The following is a 24,707-nucleotide window of genomic DNA, read 5'->3' on the forward strand; positions in this document are numbered from 1 at the left end:
GAGGTTTCTTTAGAAAGGTGACCAAAAAACTGTTTTACACGAAGAAGAGGTCATTTGGTTATGCTTCAGCTCTGTGAAGATGGACTTATGGAAGTAAGAAAACCGTTTGTCAACATTAAAGAAATTAGATGTTTGCAGTTGACTGCCTTCTGTCAGCTCCTGGACCTAGTGACCAGCATCTGACCTAACCCAGTGGTGCTCACTGGCTGGCATCTCACCCAACCCAACCATGTTCTCCACTCCACTAACACTGGGCTCTCTCTCATAATGCAGCTAGAATGTAATGCTTGGGGCTTTGTTAGGAATCCAGCAGCCCGTTTGTTCCTCCTCAACAGCTGTCCCTTTCAGCTTCATGACCTTAACCATATTGCTCTCATATGGGGTGGCCAAGGATATGAGACACATGGAGACCAAACCAAATGTGAAAGACTACCTCAGACTCAAGCAGTTGCTTTGCTTCCAGACTTCTTGAAGGATGGAGATGTGGTCCCCTGGCATGACACTGGATGACCAAAGGCACAGTTGTGCCTCAGCATTGCTCTGAAGTCATGATCTGCAATACCTCCAATCTGCTAATTCGACCTTCTGATTGCACTGGAAGTTTTCAAGATGGACAGCACGTGCAACACCATTAAGACCTTCTGTGAGGTTTCCCTGGATATCATCAGAGCAAATATTTGTGGCAAACCTGGAGGGTTTAGATACAGTTTGTGTTAAGGTTCTTATCACTGGCAGCCATGCCTGGAAAGAGAGCTCCACCACTAAGATAGACTTTTCCCAGATGATCATGCTCACTGAAGCTCCATGAAGAAGTGTGTTAGATCCCCAGGCTAAAACAGGAGCAGCCACCTTGCCCACAGCATATGCCACCTCGTCTTCTCCCTAGTGGGTGTGGCAAATAGGAAGGAAGCTGCCGTGTGCTCATTCCACTTGTAAGGCCTTAGAAGCAGAGTGTACTATCTTCACATCTTCTCAAATGTGTACAGTGCCTGGAGAAGATGCTGGCCAGGACCGGAGAACTTGGTCAAGAGAATAAAATGAATCAGGGTTTGCGAGCGCAGCACTTCCTTAACTTATTTGGGCATCACCATAAGTCACTGCTGATCCTCAGACTTTAACAGGCTTTGAGGAGGGCATTGTAAGAGGATTGTTACCTCATCCTAAATCGTGGCTGGCCTGATGATACAACAGAAGCATACTCTAAAGAGGAACATGAGAAAAAAAAACAAATAGAAAAGCTATATTTATGAAATATCTTAATTTGTTGTCACCTGAGTACATCTTTTTGGAGCCAGTCAGCACACTTTGGTATAGTTCCTAGAAAAATTTCTAAATTGTTCTTTAGACAGTATAGGTTTTCCTAAAACAGCTCTATTTAGATTTTCCTATGTTTTTGTTTCTAAAGTTAATATACTTTGTGTCCTTTGCAGACTTGAACTTGGAGTTGCCTAAAATGAAAGCAATTTCAGACGCTACGCAATAACTCTTGTATCAGCATCCTCTAGTTGTCTGCATACCTGCACCCCTCAGCCTTCACTAGCTGCTGGAAAGGCAGGCTGCTTGAGTCTCTCATAGCGTGTATTTCTGTAAAGCTACCTGAACATTCAGATACTGAACTCAGAAAGAAGAAACACACATAGGAAGAGTGAAAATAATTGGTGCGCAGAGATTATAGTGTGGTTTGTGTTGTTAGGACTTTGTGTTTCCCATTTATTTTGTGCCTCGTGTCTGCTCATTCAAAATAAAAAAGGAATTTTTAATGATCAGTGCTTTTCCTGCCTGCCCCAACCTTAGCCAGTTGAGCCTGACCCAGGTGACTTGGGGCATCCACTTAAACTTCATTATTATTATCGTACCACACTACGCACAGCCATGTACCCCAGCCAGCCCTTGCTCTTGAGCGTCTTTGGCAGTGCCTACCTACACAGAGGACAAACTTGCTCACATCTTCTTGTCAAAAGCAAAAATTAGAGCAGGGCCCAGACCGTCCCAGCCCAGCTTTCCTCTGAGTGCTATTCTGGTCACTATTTACATTTGCTGGGGAGAAAGCAGAAGGCTTTTTTTGTTGCTCAAAACCCTTTTGAAGCCCACAGCACAGCAGAAATTACATGTTTGTCTGAGCTTTGCCAGTCGGATGGAAGAGGGCGGTCCCAGCAATGGTGGTGCAGAGGTCCTGGTCCTGTTTGATGTTATTCCTGCAAACAATTTTAATATGCCATATTTCAAAATTAATTGGGACTATTCCTGCCTGAGATATAAGCCATACTGGACAGCATTTCTCCAGGGTGGGTGTTTTCCACCTGACCCAGAAATCCATGCTTCCGTTTCTTCCAAGGCCTAGAGGACATGGATGAGGGGTGCTTATTTTTACCATATCCTTCACCTTCTGTATGTCATGTCCATGAGTTATGAAAGAAAGAATTGTCATAATTGCCCTATGGAGGCAGAACCATTCATTTCTTTCCCTGTTTCCCTTATTTTCAGCATCTCCAATGTTTCTCTGTTGAGTTCTGTGGGCATCTGGTAGCTGTTAAATGAGCTCAGAGTGGTAGTGAGACTCTTGCTCAATGCTCAGACTCTTAGATGTTGGTGAGAGGGTGTCATTGTCTCTGCTGAAGGAAGGAATGTGGAAGGATCTGGGCACACAGCATTGAACACACCCCGGTGCAAATTAGATTGAGCAGCAGGGTCTCTGGAGTGTGGGTTTCTCTCTTGTCTTGCTTCCACCTCATGCTTCGCTGGAATGTGTTCAGGGATCGCAGTCTTCACGGGGCAGAGCAAGGCGTAGATAGCGTAGATAACGGCAGTGGTGCCTAAAATGGAGGGGAACCTGTGCTACACGGCACTTCATTGCCATTGTGCAACTTCATAACTGTAGCAGAGGCAGAAAGTGAAAATGGACATTTATGTTGAAAAATATTCTGACTATATAAGTGTTCTGGCTTCAATTTTGATAAATACTGTTATGCATTTCCAGAAGGCTTGAGAGTCCTTACTTGCCTATTACTGTACAGTTAGACATACCTAACAACCAGCGTTCGTGAGAAATAGAGTAGCAAGTGCAAAGTAATATACAGTCACGGATATAGCCAACCATTTTTTGGTGCCCTGTGGTGATCCAATAACTATACCTATTGAGCTCCTGTGTGTAACACTGTGGTTTTCTGTGATAATCCCCTTGACAACTTGTGACGTCATTACTGTTGTTAGTCCTTTACTTACAAACCAACAAACTGATACCAATAGAAGTTTAAGTGTCCAAAGTCATAAAAGTGACAGAGGTGTAGCAGCCATGAAAACTCAGTCAACACTGGCTGAAACAGCCTTTATAATAGCAAAAGAGTTGTGTGGCAGCTGAATTTAGTGCTAAAAGATTGGCAGGTCATTTCCTCCAACATCTCACTGGCATGTACACAGAAACAGGTTCTTGGAACTAAATAGTCAGTGGTCATAGTCATTGCTGGTGAGAAATCAGGGCACCAGGTGCTCAGACCACTCTTCCCACCAAGCCACACTGTCTCATCCAGTGGTGTCTTTCTAAGCAGTTGGCTACCATTACATCACAGATATCCATTTGAGGCTTTTTTTTTCTTTTGTCTTGTTTTATGGTTTGACTCAAATTAATTTTCAAAAAGAAGCCTTCTATTTTCACTCTTTAGTGCAAGACTGTTTCTTTGAGGCTCAGTTCATGATGGGTAAGAACAGCCAGATAACATTGCTGGTTTAGAAAAGTATAGAGACACGGGGGAAGGTGAATCCAGGACAACCAGCACAGCTTCAATTGCAAAGAAATCTACACCTCACACTGCCATGCGGCCCACCACAAGCCTTATCTCAAATGCTTGCATCCCTCAAAATCCTTAGTTGTTTTCCATAGAAGCTTCTCTGGTCTTACACTCTGGGTTTGTAGTCAAGGGTCTTATGCTGCAATCCCACATGCACTAGAAGAAGCTAGCACTAGTGTTATGCATGCTGTCTAAGGCAAGCAAAGCCACAGAAATGAACTTGGCCCCATTGCTTCTTTGCTGCAATGCCCAAATATAGATGCTACCAACTCTACCTCACCTCATTCCAGTGAGCATTTCAGATAGAGACGCATATGATTCTACAGAAGTAAATGTAATTAGTGGGAAAATCAAGGTCAAACAGATATGGGAAGATGCTATGAAGCCAAGAGTTGGCTTAATAATCACACCTGTCATAAAGTCTAAAGTTGCTGAGAATAGCCATGCCCATCACCGCTGAGCTTCACAGCAGCTGAAGACAAAGGAAGTAAGTTAGAAACTAAATCAAGGTCTTGGGAGACACGAATGTCTCTCCGTGGCTCCCACTGCTCACTAATTCTGCTCAGTGAAGTCTGCTCTTCTTTGCCTCTGGTGAAGACTCAGAAAGGACCCTTGGTTTCTCAAGTCATTCAGCCCACAGTCACTTTAAACTGCACGGTCTGAATCTGTTAGATCATTCTCAGAAATCTGAGTGGTTCCTGGTTAATCTGAGGTGGACCATCCCTAACGTGTTCCAGAGTGTCACTCTGCAGCTTGCTGCCAGGCTACTTCCGTCTAAGGCCAGCTCCAAGGCCTCCCAGCTGAGATTCAGGTACCCGGGCCACAGGAGTGTTCCTCCAGCAGCTTTTCTCGGAAAGCAGGGAAGGGTTTTGCTTGCTGGAAGCATACCCTGGATGAGTGCTTCTCATACTCCAGGATGGCAGCAGCCACCTGAGAGCCTCCGTTACAATACAGTAGTTCTTAAGACACATTGAATAATAGCAGCATCCTCCGTGCTTGGGACCTTGAAACCCCTGTAGGTAGAGAAGAACTGTTTCCATCTCAGAGATGCCAGGTTAGGAAAGACCCTTAGCAACCATGTGCAAGAGCTTGGGAAGCAAAGGAAGGTGAGCGGGAGAACCTTTAGGGTACAATAGATTCTCAGCAACATCCCTACATGAAATCAGCATCAAGCTACTCAGGGCTGTGATGCACCGGTGATGCTTGATGGAAGGGATGTTGACTAGGACCAGTAAGACCTTAGTTCTGTCCCCGCACTAGGTGTGGGATAGGAATAGGGATTCCCTCAAGACTTTCTTATAACCTCTTCATGAGGACCCATGAGATGTACCCAGGCACAGACTTGTACTGAGGTCCAGGTGAGGAGTGTGTCTCTGAATACAATTTTGAATATTTAAGTACTGTGATGTCTATCTTACAAGTATTTATGACACTTTGCTCATGAATCACATTAGACACTTCTACTGCAGAAAATGTGGTAGTTCACAGTCTAGCAAGAACCTGAAGTTCATATGTCACATCTCCCACTTACAGAGAAAGTGTTACTGCAAGAAGAATGAAGAGATCCAGCAGGCAAAGAGCAGTTGACAAAGAGAACTGCAGCAATCTGCCAAAATCTAGGAAGTCAGGGTGAAGACAAACATTGAGTAGTCCGAGGGAGGAATAAAATACATGTCACTGTCCCTGGCCCCCAAGGATCAGGAGTCATCATAAATGAGAGGGTGAAAAGATTGTAAAAGCCAGGGGTCAAGGAAGACCAGAGCAAAACAACGTCTTCTGGACATGACAGGAACACTGCACTCAAGAGCTCACAGCAGCAGCATTCCAGCATGGAGCAGGGAGGGCCTCCTGACCCCACCACCACCATCACCACCACCACTAGGTGAGAGCTACTAATTAATGGATGCTGGGGAGGGAAAGTCAGTTTTCATTAAGGGAATGAACCCTGGTAGATCAACCTTATTTCAGTGGATGACACCACATCCATGACTGTATGGGCAGCAAAAATTAAACTCAGTAGGTTATTCTTTTTAAGAGTTTAAAGAGGTGGGAATTTTTTCTGGCAGAAGTTAGAGAAGTAATGGAGGGTGACTATGAAAAACCAAACTGCATAAATTTCTTGAAGATTTCAAAATATTATATTAAAAAAATACAAGTAGGAGGATAAGGTTAGTCGACACCAAACACCCAGTCTAATCCCAGGTCAAAGACAAGGAGGACCCAAAGACCCTCAGTAATAAGTCACAGAATGGCAGTCTGGGCTACCTTAGATATGTTATACCTTAGAATAAATTGCTTCTAGGAACCGTCACATTTCTCTTGAGAATGATCTAAACAGATTCAGACTTTGCAGTTTAAAGTGACTGTAGGCCGAGTGACCTGGAAAACCAAGGCTCCTTTCTGTGTCCTCACCAGGGGCCAGAGAAGAGAGGCCTCCACTGAGCAGGATGAAAGGAGCAGGGGAGCCACAGAGAGGCTTTTATGGTTACTCTCTGAGTTCCCTGGGTTCATTATGCCAGCCTCTTATGCATAGGGGGAAAGACATGGAGAAAAAGACTTTGTACCAATAGCATTATGTCTGAATATAGCGATTGGGTTATTTTAATTCTCTTGATGGTTTTTGTTTTTTTCTAATTCATATGTATTTCGTAATCCAAAGTGAAACACAATTTTAAAATTGATATTAGTCTAGGAACAGGTTTTATCCGCCAGTAGTGTACCAAATGGCCATAGCTATTCAGAAGTTGGACGGGCAAACTGTGCTAATAGTATATTGATGAGAAAACATAATTATAACAAATTACCTAGGAGCCAGAGATGGCTCACCATATGTGAAGGTACTTGCCATGAAGCCTGATGGCCTAACTTTAATCCTTAGAATCTACATGGCAGATGGAGAGCCAAGTACAACAAGTTGTCCTCGGACCCCTGTACTGTACCATGTCATATTCACACCCAATAAATAAATATGATTCAAAATTAGATTAGTTAAAATCGGATTTCCTACATCAGGTTTACTTTAAGGTGCCAAAATGAGTTTTGTCAGTTAAGAGAAACAACACTATAATTTAAATTAAGTCTTAGATGTTTGGTTTGGAACCATTTATTTAAACAAACAAACAAACAAACAAACCCACTAGATTTATAACTTTTGTAACAGAGATAGTTTAGTAGTATAGAAAGGCCTTTCAAACGTTAAGGCTTAACAAATTTTGAACTACATTCTTAAAACTTGGACAACACTACTAAGAACCTGTTGTATTTTGCTTAAAAATATGTTTTGAGCGAAGTACAGTGGACCACTAGAATCCCACCCGAGGCAGGAGGGTCGTGATTGAAATCAGCCTAAGCCAAGGCCCATCTCAAGAAAACAAGGGAAAGACTTTTCCAAGAAGCCAAGCACCTGCCTACAGTAAAGTGCCGCCTACACTAGTTCTTGTGCTGTCCAGGGAATCTCAATTTCCATAACACATTACCAACTATGATTAAAGTTACTTCAAAAAATGTTAAAACATTAACTTTCTCTTTGTACAAGACGTGTTTATTATGCAATATCAGTGCTAAAGGAGAGAAAGGCTAGCATAGCCAACCCAGTAAATTTTTTTTTAAATCTAGTTAGAAACTTCTGAAAGTTTCATCTAAAGCAAGCAATGCAAATCACATTAGAAGCCTCATAATTTCATCATGAGGGCAATTCTTACTATGTGGTTAGGATCATAAGCATTCAGGATCATTATTGTACATTAAGATTAAAACTCATAAATACACACATTTGTTCTTTTCTCACTCAGTAAATTTCATTTCCCAGAGTGGCTCTTGAAAAAGTTACCTTAAAAGCTGTTCATTGCCAAGAATGTAACAATTCTCATGCAAATAACAGTGGGCAGATCAACAGATGGTATGCTGTCCACTTGTCGTTACCTAGGATCACAAAGGAAAAGGGTCTCAGTTGAGGAATTATCTAGATCAGTTTGGTCTGTGAGTATATCTATGGGGAATTGTCTTAATTATTAATTGGCTAAGCCCACTTTGGGTAGCATCATTCCCTATGCTGGGCCATAAACATAATGGAAGCTAGGAGAGCTAGCTGAACAAGCAAGCTAGAATACCTATATGCATTTATTTCTCTCTGCTCTTAACTATTGATATGATGTTACTAGCTGTAGAACAAACCCTTTCCTCCCCTATGTTGTTCTTTTTCAGAGTAGCACAGCAACAGCAATAAAATTAGAACATATAATGGTCAAGCAGGGCTATGGAAGGACTAGAGCAGACTTGATAGGAAAGATTGCTCTCTGAGGGAGATGTTGAAGGTTAGATGGAAAAGATGTAAGTATAAAATGGCTAACTCATGCTACAGATTATAAAACCGAATGTGCAAGCTGTCCTTAGCGACTAAAAGGTCTCCTGGGCCTCTGCTCAGCCTTCCTTTTCAGGACTAATCAAGCAGTCCCTGCTCCGTGGACTGTGCCATCCTTGCTCAGCACACCCCATTTTCTCTTTGTTGATCTCTACAATGTTATTTCCTTGGAAACAGTTCCTCCTCCTCCCTACCTATTGCCTGTCAAAATTATAGCCGTTCCTCAGAGCTCTTCCTGAACTTTATTGGCATCATACCCAAACCTCATGCCTTTTTACTGTATATTGGACTTGAGCACCTATCTTCAACAGCTGTCAAGATTTGACCACATTGAAACTGAGGCAGAAAGATTGCTGTGAGTCCAAGGCCAGCCTGGCCTAGCTACTTAGAGGGTTCTAGGACCGCTTGGTCAACAGAATAAGACCCTGAGTCAAAGCCCACACTTCCTTTCTTTTTCCTCTCGTTTTATGCTAACCGATACTGAAGGGGGCTACAGAGGTATTGTTTTGCCCTGTGTATCCCCAGAATTCATCTGAGAAAGCATGGTTCACACAGTCCTCGGTGTCATTGTCACACCTGGGAAAACTGAGCTGTCCTTTAGCCTTATTTACTACCTGTTTCATAGTTAAGCGCCCCCATTGACTTCAAATTGCCACTTTATGAGCAATTTATCTGAATCAAAATCCAAACAAGACGCAAACATTGCATTTGATCTTCACCTTTTATGTCTTTTTAATCTAAAGCATGCCTGCCTTTGCTTTTGTGCCATGACATTGACTTCTTGCAGAAAGCAGGTCAGTTGTCCTGCAGCATGTGCCACATTCTGGATTTATCTGCTTCCTTCCTTGTGGTGTCTTTGAACTTCTTTCTCTGTTCTTCTTATTCCTTTTGTTCTCAATTGGCTGCTTAAGACACTTACTGTGCCCTTCTGCCTTTTGTCTTCATCACATACCTCGTATGATAATGTCAGCTGTCTAAAAGATGCGACCAAGGCTCATCCCAATTTGTGCCTCCCATATAATGTCGAGCACAATCTATATATACTCAAAAACCTTAAATGTAATATGAACTCAGTGTATTCTTAGTATATTCTTAGGATATATTTCACTTATTGGTAATCTGAAGAAATTTACATTAGCGATTTAGTTGCCAGGGAACTCGCCTCCACAATGTTGGTCACTGTTCCTTGGTTTATACTGAAAAAATTCCATCCACTCTGACTTAAAGTGGTACATTCTCATAGCTGAACATTCTTGAATTGGGGGCATCATAAAACACTTAAAAAGAAATTCCCAGGTCCCCGGCATTCTTCCTCGGTCCATACAGAAGTGATTTTAGAAATCAGCTGGGTGGTGCTTCCAGCCTGAAAACTAGGTCACTAATCATCTTTCTGATCAGAAGAGCTGAATTCTGCTTAGTAGTTCAGAAACCAAATGGCTGACTATAAAAACACTGTCACGTGTTTGCTTTGTTGTTGATAACTAACTGCAATCTGAGCTTTAATAACTAGAAAGGAGTGGAAGAAACTTCAAAAGGTTGCATGATAAATGTTTTTGACAATGTGTCAGCTGAACATTAAACAGGATCTTTGTAAATCCTCTCATTCTAAGTGGTTTAAATGGAAAGTTTTAAACTTCTTCCTTCATAAGTATGGGCTCCAGAATCCTAAGGTTAAAAAAAGAACAACCCTTTACTGGCATGGATGGTTTGCATCTCTCATGTAAATGTGGGGGATGGGAAGCAAGCACACCTAAGGCTCTGCCTCCATCTAAGAATGTGTCATTGCTATCCTGAAACCACTCCCTTTATAACATGAAATGGCCATGTGTGCAAAAACCATAGGAACACTGCGGAATGAGTACAGAAGCAATACCATTCCCCTAGTGCTGCTCTCCAGACTGTCTGAGTGAGTATATTGTTGGTCCTCAGGAGGACAAAATGACCTCTAGGAGAACCAGGTCCTATGAAAGTTTTTGGTTGTCACATTAGCCAAAGGAAGTGAATACACATGGGAGAAAAAACCCTTCCATTGTTGTGTGTGTTCCCTCTCAAAACACTACACACACACACACACACACTTTCATGTGACCCAGATGGGAGAGGCACAGCTTGGTCAGGTCTTTTGATTTCCCCCATCCATTTCCATTCTCCTAGAGATGCACTTCCACCTTTTCTATGGAGGAACACCTGTCTTCCGTTCTCATTTCCTAACCTGGAGATGGAACTGAATTTGTGATTCATTCTGGTGCAAGCATGTGACTCAACCTGCCAGTCAGAATATCCTGTTCTTCTGTCCTTTGGGATGAGGGGAGGACCCTCCTGATCTTTAATATTTATTTCCACTGGGAGGGAGGAGAGTGTGTGTGTTTGGTGTTTCAAGAGAAAACAAAGACAACAATAGAAGGGTTTTCCTTTTATAGCTATCATGCCAACTAAAAGCTTACACAGCCTGAAAGTACAAAGAGCTATTGTCTCCTAGCTCAGGGGCCAGGAGACTTAGAGCTGGGCAAACCCAGCTCCCTCTGAATGCCTCAGAATGAGTGCTTCCATACTTACTTAACTTTCCTATTGCCCAGAGGTTCTCAGTGCTCTTGGCTCAGAGTCACTTCAGGCTCTGGCCAACCTCTTCCCTACATAGCTTGGCTGGAGTGAAAAGAGGCCCATGCTAAACCCAAACATGGTTGCATAGAACTGGGATCCCCGCACTCAGAGACTGAGATGAAAGACCATTCATTTGATTCCCAGTCTGGATTACCTAGCAAGATTGTTGGCTTTGTTTTAGCTTTTTCCTTTATGCCCTACTCTAGTATAACCTCAGCTAATTATGCCTGTAAGGACCCACACACACGTAAAGCCACCATAACCATTGTGCAATAGAGATCTTTTCTTGGAAGGATATCATTCAACCAAACCATCAGGAGAGTTGGGAGTGAAGCTAAAATTTATGAGCTTGTCCTTGCACTTGGTAAGTTTCAGGTGATGCTGAGGAGACTGACCATGTACCCACAGGGGAGAATTTTAGGTGTCATGTTAGAGGGCATGTGAGGCACTATGTGCGGAGATGGATGTTGGGAATCAGCAACCGGGAAGCCTAGTTAACATTGCCCGTCATACAGGGAAACCCAAATGGTGTGATGTAGGTTCCAACTGAAACTTATGAAAATCAATTCATTACCCAAAGGAGATGCTATAGAGAGAAAGAGTAGATGGGGGATCCTTTGGGAGAACTATGGTAGTTAAAGGATAGAAAAGTGGGGAAAGCAACAGGAGCTTGGGGAAGATCATCCCAGTTCTGTAGTGTGGGGAAAAAAAGGATATCTATCTGGAAGGAAGGAAGGAAGGAAGGAAGGAAGGAAGGAAGGAAGGAAGGAAGGGGACCCAGCTATGGCCAGGCCAGCAGAGAGACCCTAGACAAGAAAGATGAGTCATAGAAAGACCATAGCTCACTTGCAGAGAACAAGCTTCAATAAGCACTGGAAACAGACTCGGGCTACAGAGGAGGAAGTTAGCTGGTGGTAGGAGTATATGAGGAGTGAAATGAAAGGTATCCAAAACGAAACAAAGATACGTGACCATCAGAGAATAAGAGTATCAAGGCTGAAGTCATCAATGTAGTGTCTCATAGCCCATCTAGACAGTATATGAAAGAACAGGGCAGCAGGGAAGACAGCCTGTCATGAGCACGTGAGGAACTCAGCCATGACTGATCCTTTGACTTGAGAAGGAAGAACTGACACCTCTTATCTTAGGACCAGAAGAGACCGCACTGTTGACACTTGAAGGAGCAGCCTGGGTGACAGGAACACAATTGTTTTCATTACTTTAAAAAACACCTTTCCCCCTCCCTCCCTTCCTCCCCTTCCTGCCCTCTCCCTCTCCCTCTCCCACCCCCTCCCCCCTCCCCCTCTCCCTCTCCCACCCCCTCCCCCCTCCCCCTCTCCCTCTCCCACCCCCTCCCCCCTCCCCCACCCCCTCCCCCCTCCCCCTCCCCCTCTCCCTCTCCCTCTCCCTTTCCCTCTCCTTCTCCTTCTCCTTCCCTTTCCCTCCCCCTCTCTCTCTGGGATGTGCGCGCATGCTATGGCCTTTTCAGTTCTAGCATTGAGCCTTGCTTGAAGCAGGATCACCTGTTCACTTCCACATATGTGTAGGCTAACTGGCCTGTGAGCTTCCAGAGATTCTCCTGTCTTAACCTTCCATCTCCCCACAGGAGCATTGGAATTATAAAAATGCCACCACACCTGGCTGTATGGGTTTGAAGGACTCAAAATAAGATTCTAATCCTTGCACAATAAATAATCCCTCTACCCACTGAGCCATTTCCCTGAGCCCTACCCAACTCTTTTAAATAAAAAGACACTTGGTCTTTATGTAGCTGGTTGGAATTACCAGCACAAACTACGACTATAGTGTAAACAGTAATTTACCAAGCATCTCAGAGATCACCTTAAAGATTGGGGAGGAAGCTGTTCCCCTTATGAAGCAGTCCACAACACAGGGACACAGATGAAATCACAAGAGACAGAGCACAGGATGTGAAGGTGCAGGACTGTAATGAGGAGCCTGGGTTTTCTTGAATCTGATTTGAAATGTTTCATGGAAAAATTCTTGAATATAGGGATTTTAGATCAAATGTGTAAATGGTTAACATTGTAAAAAAAAATTTAAATTTAAGTGAATGGCTGATAGAGCCACTCCCTTTCCTGGGCTTGCGCAAAAGAGTAGTGGTCTACAAGGAGCTAGCGTTTTTTAATGGTTGGTACTCTGTTCTGCAAAGAGTGAACTCAAGTGTGTGTGTGTGGTTAGTGCAGTAGCCAGAGGAGAAAATTCCCTTATGCTCCTAAAATTCCCAAGCTGTGGTTCGTAAACTTGATCCTGGATTTTACCACCCAAGATAAGAACTTACTCACCACTGAGACTGCCTGAGAAGGCGTGGGGGCGGATGTGCTTTGAATTTCCTGGGTAGAAATAGACTTGAGGACTGTCTGTCAATGGTCTGCTGTGTGACAGGAGCATTAATGAGGTGTGTTGGGGGATTCCAACTTCCTTAGATCATCAAAGTCTTGGAATAACATGATTTCTTTTCCTGGAACTTCTCTGAAAACCAGGAAACACTTAGCTTTTTTTAAGTGCATTTTTAGAGAAAATCCTATAGGGATTTTAAAGGACTGAAAATAGATGTGAGAAAGAAAGAGGAAAATGGAATTTGTCTTATTCTTTCAAGAAAACAGTGTCCTTGTTTTTCACATTGTCCATAATACTCTGTTTTAGTGTTGAATCAGAGGCCTGGCAGGCTCACACTCATATGCTGTTTCTTATACATGTGGCTTACTGCAACAATAAAGTTTGCCTGAAAAGAAATTTGATGTACGTGCAAAGTAACACATGTGTTGGATTATAATCCCCAAAGATTCCCCTTTCCTCACACCAATACCACAAGGCAGACTGATTATGAAAGGATTTTAGAAATGGCTTTTTGGAATGCAGGAGTGGGGGACTGAAAACCTGAATGTCACCACGATAGGAAAAATGATAATAAGAGTTGGGGATGCTTCTGTGGTCCCCACAGGAGTTGGAGCTTACTGTAGATCTGCAGTTCAGTGCTGCTCCATCCCTCATTACTGCATGGTTCATTTCATCTCGGCAGCTATGAATGAAGCAACACTACGGGAGAAATCTTGAGTGACATTTCAGGCAGCAAAAACTTGTTACTTTTGTTCCTAGACTTGGCCTATTTAAAAATAGTAAGGAGATGCAGTGACCTCTCTCAATAGCTAGTGAAACCAGCCCATAAAAATGCTACATTCTTGGTACATTTACACAATGGAGTACTACTCAGCTATTAAAAACAATGAATTTATGAAATTCTTGGGCAAATGGATGTATCTGGAGGATATCATCCTGAGTGAGGTAACCCAATCACAAAAGAAGTCACTTGATATGCACTCACTGATAAGTGGATATTAGCCCAGAAACTTAGAATACCCAAGATACAATTTGAAAAACACAAGAAAATCAAGAAGAAGGAAGTCCAATGTGTGGATACTTTATTCCTCCTTAGAATAGAGAACAAAATTCCCATGGAAGGAGTTACAGAGACAAAGTTTGGAGCTAAGACAAAATAAAGGACCATTCAGAGACTATCCCACCCAGGGATCCATCCCAAAATCAGCCACCAAACGCGACACTATTGCACATGCCAGCAAGATTTTGCTGAAAGGACCCTGATATAGCTGTCTCGTGTGAGGCTATGCCAGTGCCTGGCAAACACAGAAGTGGATGCTCACAGTCATCTATTGGATGGAACACAGGGCCCCTAATGAAGGAACTAGAGAAAATATCCAAGGAGCTGAAGGGGTCTATAACCCTATAGGTGGAACAACTATATGAACTAACCAGTACCCCCAGAGCTCTTGTCTCTAGCTGCATATGTAGCAGAAAATGGCCTAGTTGGCCATCATTGGGAAGAGAGGCCCCTTAGTCTTACAAACTTTATATGCCCCAGTACAGGGGAACACCAGGGCCAAGAAGTGGGAGTGGATGGGTAGGGGAGCAGGGCGGGGGGGTGTATAGGGGACTTTCGGGATAGCATTTGAAATGTAAAGAAAATATTTAATAAAAAATTGAAAAAAAAATGCCACATTCTGCCATCATGTCATCTTTAGTAGCCCTAGCTGTGCATCTCCCGACATGAGTGACAGGACTTGGCCTTCTTACTTTGTTTGTGCCAGTTTAAGGTATTATTTAATAAAATAAAAGTAAAGAAGGAAATCAAGTGCAATCTTATGACCCACTTCTGTTTTATCTTAGCCTGAAGTTAGCAGTACTAGAAAGAAAGATATTTATCGTTTCTGTGTCAATTTGTGTGTCAAAGAAAGCCTGCTCAAAGGAAATTGTATCAGCACCATTTAGAGCTGGATGTGAGCCGTGTTGCATAAACAAACATAGACATCATTAAATGGGCAATTAAGTTGAAGGGAGAGTCACCCTTATTCCACCTTTGTAACCAGGGTTTCTACACTAGCCAAAGACTGTCATTTCTGCCTAAGATCAAAACTAAAGGAGGATGTTATAATAGTTTACAGACTTTAATGATAAACTTTAAAAATATCTTACATGTTTCAAATGAAAAATACACCACCACTAAAAATGAAACCCTAAACTTCACTGTATACAAGTTTACCTAAATAAGAATACAAGCACAACATTATGAGCTAACCAGTACCCCGGAGCTCTTGACTCTAGCTGCATATATATCAAAAGATGGCCTAGTCGGCCATCACTGGAAAGAGAGGCCCATTGGACTTGCAAACTTTATATGCCCCAGTACAGGGGAATACCAGGGCCAAAAAGGGGGAGTGGGTGGGCAGGGGAGTGGGGGTGGGTGGATATGGGGGACTTTTGGTATAGCATTGGAAATGTAAATGAGTTAAATACCTAATAAAAAATGGAAAAAAAAAAAAAGAAATGAAAAAAAAAAAAAAAAAAAGAATACAAGCAGACCTGCAGTCTCCAGTTGTCTTCTGGTGAGGGGGCAAAGCATGGTCTTAAGTTTACAAAGGGTGTGCCTGAGGTGTGGAGACCCTCACAGGGCTTCCAGAGCAGTGGGATTAGCAGAGGCTGGCCCACACTGCTAATGATTCGGTTTGCATTTGCAAGTAACTCCCAGTTACACTTGAGGTTTTTATGTAAGGACAAAAAAATGGAGATTAAAATAGTATTGTCATATTGTTCTCATGACAGCCTGGAATACATTCTGAGACACCCAGGAAGGGACAGTGGAGGCACAACTCTCAGGTGTCATAGGCAAGGTCAGGACTCTCTAGAAAGACTCTGGACACAGTAAACTGCCATCAGAAAGCTCTAATAAATGCCATGTACCTGGAGACATCTTTGTAATCATTATTTTGTGGGAGTTCTCTCTTCCTATGAACATTTTCTTTATTGGATGATTTTTAACTGCTCTGTGATTGAAATTAACTATTGTTCCATTTATTTATGATTAAAAGGCATGGCTCTGTGCTCACTTCCTCGTTGCTTAGTTCTCAGCTATACGGGGAACTTTGGTTGTTAAATACAATGAGATATGTCCTTACTACATGGTTTATAAGTTAGCCCTCACTCTAAGTTACAGTCACTAACTTCATGAAAATAGCACTGACTATTATAATCCCCTCTCTGGCCTCTGGACCACCAACCCAATGAAAGGCCTGGAACTGCCAGTCCTTTTTCTTATCCAGAAGAGCACTACTAATACATAAAACCCTTCACACTTGGGCCTGCTCTGATTGTTTCCATGTTTTAAACAAACAAAGCAATTTTTCTCCTAGGCCCCTCACTTGGAGAGCGTGGTCCCCCTCATTGTGCCTATAGAGAGAATTATGTCATTTACATTTTTCTTCTACTTGTCCTCCTTTGTTCCCTACCACACAATACCAGAACAGTCTTGCTCTCTGCCAAACAGGCCTGCATAGTATTTAAAGCAGATATAGTTAAAGAATTGTCTCTTTAGTGATGATCCCAGTTGACAAAGCAGAGCTGTCACAGAAGGAATAATCCTGCAGGAGAAGGATCAACTTCAGGTTGCACATAGAGGATTGGTTTCCTATTTTTGACCTAAAGGGACATTATGTTCTTCAATTTCTTAGACTTTTTTTTTTTTTCAGAAAAAAGCTAAAAGTGTGTATGTGTGTTAGTGTGTATGCAAGTATGTGTGACTATGTGTGTGCAAGTGTATGTGAATATATGTATTGTGCATGTGTGTACATATGTGTATGGTGTTACAAATTGTGCTTTCTCAAAGATAAAAGAAACCACAACTTAAAAGAAATCCCACTGGTTGTACATTCTGAGGAGCTGTGGTCTTTTGTCAAAATCAGAGGTTCAAATTCAAATAATATAATAATTGTTTTAGAATATCAAACTGGGAACAGTTGCCAACAGAAACCATCTTTTTCCTTTCGTGTACTACACTTTAATTGAGAAAGAATATTTTTGGCTACTTTTCAATTTTACAATGATTTTTTTAATAGATAATAAAAATCCTTTCTAGACATGACTTTCTCTGGTTAACCTCTAAAATGATTTTTGTGCTTTACATTTTTAACTATGAGCAAGTTTTAAGTACTACTGGTTTTGAAAGGCAAGTGTAATTTGAATTCTATCTTGATAATAATGATAAAATGCGGTAGGCTGTACAGTCCCACTGTGAGGGATGTGAGGACAGTTCCATTTGACTTCCCACACACTGGCTCCACAGCCGCCTCCCACCCCTCCTCATTCTCCGCTGCTCTCTGGCTCTTTTTCCCTCCTCTGCCTGCTCTGCTTTGTGGCCATCACAAAGGCCAGGTCTCAGGACCCTCTTCAGTTTGCTTATTTTCCCAGACAAGGGACTAAGCAGCTCTCCATCCTGCTCAGACCTAGCTGTACAGGTTACCTTTCAGCTCAGGGGGCTGTAACTAGAGCTACTAAGCTACAGTGCTATGAACAGCACACGTTGCTTAGTCTCTATTGCAGAAGCTGGGACTTCCACCATCAAGATCTCAGCAGAGGGGAGCTCTGTGAGACTGCAGTTCCCCTCCCAGAGGTGGCTCTCTTTGACTAGCCTCTTTTCTTAGCATGCTGATTCCAAACAGCATGGCACACAAACACCCAGGGCTATAGCCACAACCATTGTCCAAGGACCCTTGCATAACATCTGAGAAGCTCAAACTGGTACCATTGTCTTGGGTGTTAGGATTTCAGTATATGAATTTGTTGGATGTAAATATTAATATCACAGCAATAGATCCTCCTTGAAGTCCCAGTAGCTCTTTAAAATCTGCATGTTAAAACTATAGTGCCTCAACATTTCCGACTTGCTATTCCCCAAATCCTCAACTCTCCCTGTCAAAGCCCTGAGAGAGCTAAGTGTCCCTCCTCTCTTCCAAGTCCCCACTCATGGGTCTACCACCTGAGTCTGCTTCTCCATAGCTACTGCTCCACTCAAGGCCTCTTTGTCTTTGACTCCCCATCCTGGAGCAGCCTTCCTTCTTAACCCCTTGCCTTCATTGGGACAGTTAGTTCCTGAGAATTTAAGAGAAAAACACAAGTAGTTATGAAATGCTACCACAGAGGAGAGCAGCACGTTAGCTTCAGGCTTTGGCATTTGGAGGTAACAAGTGATTGGTGACGTGAGACCAGGAGAATGGTAAGGAGAGGAGGCTGGAGGAGACTGTGCAAACTATGGGGCCTGCTAGTGAAGAGAAGACAGAACCAGGAGGAAGGAAACGGCTTTCCTTGACAACAGGGGAAATGCCCAGGTTTATATTTCTCTCTGTATAAAATCAAAACTAGAAAATAGCCCACTTTGTTATGGCAGAAACCATACAGCATATTATTACAATCACCATTAAGTATGTGTGCACAGAGATGGCTATGCATATTACAAAATATAATATAGACATGGATAGATTCTGTATTTCTAAACACAAGCCTACCACTGGTTAAATGTGCCATATTAAGGACCACCAGATGCCCTGATGGCTGAAAGAGACTTACTTCCTTAGAGAGTAGAACCTCACCACTTACGACTCAGTTCCCTTCACAGCTGCAGTTTGGGAGTCACCTGTGCCAGGCATTGATCTGGCCAGGCACTAAGCCTGCAGAAGTGACAGAGAGCCCACAGCTGCAATCATTTGCAGCCTCACACAGGCAGGTATGTTAGTTCTCTTCAACAGCAGGTTGGGGAAAGCACAGAGGAGTCCAGTGAGCTCTGCCCTGAGTTTCAGAACAGGGTAGGGTGGGACAAAGAAAAGAAAGAGCAGGCACAGAGAAAGAGGCAGCAGGGTGCAGCTCAGACATTGAACTTGAAGTTAGAGAAGCATTAGTGCCAGCCCAGTGCCTCACTACTGGCCACGGGAGTTTGAACACACAGAGCCCCCATGATCTCCTAAGGCAGAATATGACTTGCTACAAAGAATCATCACTAGAGTTGTAAATAGAACCTGCCCTGTCTTAGCTGGTTACTGATGCTAACAATGGCCCCAGCACAGCACACAAGCCCCCAGATGCTCCCTCCATGCAGCTAGTCTAAGACCCTTTTCTGCTGTACTAAGGAAGTCAGGCTGCATCTCAGCAGTGGTGAGACCGGCACCTCATATGTCATCAGAAAGACATCATCATCGAATTCGAGTTTCACAAGATCACTGGCAGTAGTGGAATGAATGACTTAGCAGCAAGGAGCTGGACAGGAAAGTGTCCCAGCCTTGGTTGTTATTCTCCACAAGCATGCCATTTTATAACACCCTGTTTCCTGAGAGCCATCACAAGTAAGAATGCTACAGAACTGACAAGAATGGGAACAATCTCATTTTTGGAAACAGGCCACAATAGTGTAAGAAGAGATAAGGACTTGAGATTTCCAAGCTCATTCCCAGACCTAATCGGATTGTAAATTCATAATGTTTGCTATCAAAGAGACCCTAAAGCCATATAAGCTCGTTTTAAAATCATCTTATCTTTTAAACTGAGAGTTTTTAGTCAGAGGTCTACCCATGAATGTGCTTCAAACAATCTACAATCAGAAACAACACCATAAACATGCTTTTTCCCTTTTAGAGTGTGACCATGTATAGCTTTCATTAGATGCTCAAAGAGGTTTAAGATCCAACCCCCAAAATAAAAGCTTTAGTTTAGTTTAGTTTAGTTTAGTTTAGTTTGTTGTCTATTGTTGCTGGGTTTTGTTGAAGTTGTTCATTTTTTTATTAAGTATTTTCTTCATTTACATTTCCAATGCTATTCCAAAAGTCCCCCATACCTTCCCTCCCACTTCCCTCCCACTCCCTCCCACTAGTGTTCCCCTGTACTGAGGTATATAAAGTTTGCAAGACCGATGGGCCTCTCCTTCCAATGATGGCCAACTAGGCCATCTTAGGAGCTAGAAAAGTTGTTCTTTTTAAAGACAGGGTATCTATCACACTATATCCCAAGACAACCGTGAACTTAGGATCCTCTTGCCCCAGCTTCCTGGGTGCTACACTTACAGGCAGGTGCCACCGTTGCCTCATACATTGCATCTTTAATGAGCCCTAAATTAGTCCTTGCGCCTGAGCCTGTAGGATGTGTGGTAGGTATTTAGACACCTATGCCAGGCTGAGCTCCAGGGCTTCTCCCTGAACACCACCCTCTCTAAGAACTAAGGGATCAGACTCCTCAGGGGGTCCTTGTTTTTTCTCATGCTCAGGATCTAACACTTCAGGACCATGACTCTACCTTCAGAATCGACCTGGGATCCAGCATTTCACTCACCAACTGCTTCTACCCTGTTCCAGTTCTCCATCACTCTTTCCCAGAAAACCAACTGGTCCTGATCAGCCTCCAAACCTTCCTTGCTCTTGTCTAGTCTTGACCAAAGTTGTGCCTACTCAGAGTCCTCCGGCAGCTTCCTATCTCAGTGGACCTTAACCTACCCCACTGACCTGGGACATTCCACATAGCCTCAGACATCATTGTTCTGCCTCTTCTCCATCTCCACAGTGACCTCTGTGGCTTGCCCAGAACTTTCACACTTGCAATGGCCTCTGCCTGTAAGGAAGGCTTTTCTGAAGATCCATGTGGCTACATTCTCCCTGCTTGTGAATATTTGCTCAGATAGCCCTTCTTGTACCATCTGTCTTAACATTGTAACTCTTCCCCAAAATAGCCCCTGCTCTGCTGTAGTTTTCCTCTGCACTGACCAAGGATGCAAATTACATTAATTCTTTGCTCACTCCCCCTCTGTTGTAATATAGGTCTGGGGAATGAAGAGGGGGGTCTTTGTTTCTCTTCTCTTGGCATATGTGGTCCCTATCACGGTCTCAGCATCATGCAGTAATACTGACTGAATGAACCTCATCTTAGATTATTTACCATCCTTGCTGTTGCCATGCCATGCCTTCTATTCATTATAACTTTTTGTGCATTGATTTCATAACAATACAAGATTCCCTCATGTGCTCTACGTCTTTTCGAGTTTATTTTTTACTTACAGTGAAGATTGACAAGATACCAACTGTAGACATGTATGGCTTCTAGCCTCCCCATATTAACCAGGATCTGCTTCTGACAGCTACTTGGCAACTGAAAGGTCATCCCTCTCCACAACTTACAAGTTCTTCAAATCCCACACCATCCTCTCAGAAGTTCTGTGGAGATGCATTTCAGCTTGCTATAAATTAATAATTATAATCTTTAAATGTCATGTTGACTAGATGTCACAATATCTACAGATTTCAATGCTTTTCATTGTTATACTGGTAGGGCTGCTTTAATTAAAAATAACTTCCTCCTTTATTACATGGTTGGAGCCCTATGCTGGGATATGAGACATTTTGATAATAACTGAAACTTTCTAATTTGTCTATTCTATACATTAGGACTTCTTTTCTTTTCTGTGGCTTTTTGGTATTTTGAGACAGGGTCTTGCTGTGTAGCCTAGACTTGTCTCAAACTCTCAGCAATCCTCCTGCCTCATCCTTTTGAGATTGCAATCATGTGCCACCCCACTCAGCTACATTTATGGGTTTTTATTCTAGGTCCTCCTAAAACACAAACGATGTGGGCTGAAACTCTTGGAAACAAAGTAATCAGCCGAGACCTGAGGCCCTGGGGACACCAACTCATAGGGTAAAGCTAGTTTTTCAAGTACACTAATTTTTGATGTTGCTTTATTTTACACCGTTTCAGGCTTTACAAGATGAACTAGAAACCCGCTCTCATCAGGTGCGAAGTGCAGAGAAAAAGTTACATCACAAAGAACTGGAGGCGCAGGAGCAGGTAGGTCCTGTCTGCCTTGCTTGCTCCTTCCTTCTCTAGCTCAGGGGCTGTGTCAGGGTGTCAGCTAGGGTCCTCCGGCTTTGAGGACAGAGCGCCCACTGGATAGTCAGAAACAAGGGCAAGTATTACCACACAGAACAAAAGGTCTAGAAATAATGAAGACTGCATCTGTGACATTCTGGTGGCTCTTCCTCCTTTAGTGGCTTAATTCTCAAAGCAATTCCAAGATGGCTGCATGCCATATATCTCACCCATTACTCTACTTTCTGGATACATAAGGTAGTGTATCGGTTTCTGGAATCTTCCAAGGAATAAGGAACTCTTTTCGACTCATTCCTCTGCCTCTTTTTATTGGCTACAGCAGGTCACAAGTTAGCCTAGCATGCCCAATCAAGGGTCAGAGGACTGAGAGCACCCCCCAACTAGCCAACCAGGACTCATCAGGACATGGAAAGGAAAGAAAAACAAAGAAATAGAGAAATAGATATTAGGTAGACAGCTGACAGTGTCTTCTATGCCATTGTTTAAAAATAGTGGACATATATTCTGGTTTCTCTTCAGATTGGATGAAGCTCCATAACAGAAGTGGACATAGTTTAGTTAGCAGGCATAAATCATGTTTTCTTTTTAATGTTAATGTTCTTTTTCTTTCTATTATGTTAATAAAATAAGCTGACTATAACAAAAGCTACTAACCTATTCTATTTTCAAATGACAGGCTTATTTAGACTCGACTCTTAGTTTTAATGAATTAGAGTACCCGGCACTGTTAATACTTTAAAAGCTTTAACAGTGGACCAACAGTGTTGATGAGAACCTGGGGATATATTGTCCGTCTTGCTACCACTTCCTCAGCATCACCAGACACCACGCACAAACCACCAGGAGTGTTGCCACACGGCCATACCTCAGCTGTGCCAGGAACGTTCAGTACAGGATCTCAGGTTGGGTCCTTTTGATTTTTGGAAAATATAAGTGTTAAGGTCTGGTAATGGAAGCTCTGTTCATCTCTGGAGAGATTGACAGGAAGGGGCTCAAGGCAGGGAGTGGGGCCAAGTGCTGTGGAGTTGTAACAGTCTCTGAGGTATGCAGCTGTCAGTGCTTGTCCACTTCCTACAGCTTGTCTCTGCATTCTAACCTTAAGACTCATTGACCAAAAGGTTTTAGTTCAGTTCAGTTTATCAGCTTTCCTCTTACAGATAGTGTTCGTAGTATCAATCTAGAGGACTTTTTCCTGACATTAACTTCCAGATGTTCTGCTTTTTTTGCCTTGAAGTTTTACAGGTTTTTTGTTTTGGTTTGGTTTTTGTTTTGTTTTGTTTTGTTTTTGTTTTTTTACATTCAAGGATGTGATCCATTCTGAGTTAATTTATTATTTTACTTATTTACTTTACATCCCACTCACTGCCCCCTCCCAGTCACCCCCTCCCACAATTCTTCCTTCATTCCCCTCCCCTTCTCCTCTGAGAGGGAGGGACCCCAGGATAGCCCCTGACACTGGCACAGTAAGTTTTTGAGGCTAGGTGCATCCTCTCCCACTGAGGCCAGACAAGGCAGCCCAGTGAGAAAGATATACCCTGCGTACAGGCAACAACTTTTAACATAGCCCTGTTCTAGTTGTTCAGGACCCACATGAAGACCAAGCTGCATATCTGCTACATATGTATGGGGAGACCTAGGTCCATCCCATACATGTTCTTTGGTTGATGATTCTGACTCTGAGAGACCCAAGGGTCTTGGTTAGTTGACTCTGTTGGTCTTCCTGTGGAGTCCCTATCTCCTTAGTGGCTGTGGTCCTTCCTACTGTTCTTCCATAAGAGTCCTCAAACTCCATTCATGTTTGCCTGTGCATGACTGAGTCAGCTGATGGGTGGAGCCTCTGTCTAGCAGAGGACAGCCTTGCTAGACTCCTGTTAGTAAGCATAACAGAGTATTATTAACAGTATCAGGGGTTGGTGCTTGCCCATGGGATGGGTCTCAAGTGTGGCAGTTATTGGTTGGCCATTCCCTCAGTCTCTGCTCCATCCCCCATCCCTACATTTCTTGTAGATAGGATAAATTTGTGATCAAAAGTTTTGTGGGTATGTTGGTGTCCCTGTTGCTCCACTGGTGTTCCTGCCTGGCTACAGGAGGTGGCCTTTTCAGGCTCCATGGCCCCAATGCTGTGAGTCACAGCTAAGGACACCCCATTGATTCTTGGGTGCCTCCCCTATCCCAGGTCTCTGAATATTCCTGGAGGTGCAGCTTTCCATACATTCTCATGGCCATCTGGTCATCCCTCCTGTCCCTCCCCACACCTGATCCTGAACCTTCCCATTCCCCCTCCACAGCCCTTCTCCCATTCCCTCCCTCCATCTGCTTCTTATAACTGTTTTATTCTCCTTCTAAGTGATATTCAAGCATCCTTGTGTAGTTAGAAGTATTAAGGATCCTGGCATAAGGTTTCTACTGCCTTAGACCATCTGTTCCTGAATGAAAGACACACACACAGCCTCCATGTTTTTAACATGCCTTAAGCAGTACTATAGCTGGGCAGCTGCCTGCCCTCCATGCACTTAGAATCCAGTTCCCTCTCAATAACACCAAATTATTATTTACTGTGTTTCATCTGGGCTGCCCTTAGCTCCAGTTGGCCAGCCCACAGGGCCACATTTTCTTTTTTTCTACCCCATGGTGCATGCATGCTCTCTCTCTCTCTCTCTCTCTCTCTCTTTCTCTCTCTCTCTCCCCTCCCTCCCTCCTTTCCTCTCTCTCCTGCACATTCTTCTTCT

At 43.1% G+C, this 24,707-nt stretch overlaps 1 protein-coding gene across 12 annotated transcripts in view; it reads left to right on the forward strand.

The window, feature by feature from the left end:
* The window catches only part of Cep112 (centrosomal protein 112), a 435,401-nt gene that overhangs the window by 361,589 nt on the left and 49,105 nt on the right, over positions 1 to 24,707 (forward strand). For all 12 annotated transcript variants that reach the window (XM_030246412.1, NM_029606.3, NM_001373899.1 and 9 more), the window contains one exon: positions 21,847 to 21,936. In XM_030246412.1, the coding sequence (XP_030102272.1) occupies positions 21,847 to 21,936 (90 nt within the window). The remainder of the gene's footprint in view (positions 1 to 21,846; positions 21,937 to 24,707) is intronic.

This window comes from Mus musculus, chromosome 11 (genome assembly GCF_000001635.26).
Source record: "Mus musculus strain C57BL/6J chromosome 11, GRCm38.p6 C57BL/6J".
Classification (NCBI taxonomy): Eukaryota; Metazoa; Chordata; class Mammalia; order Rodentia; family Muridae; genus Mus; species Mus musculus.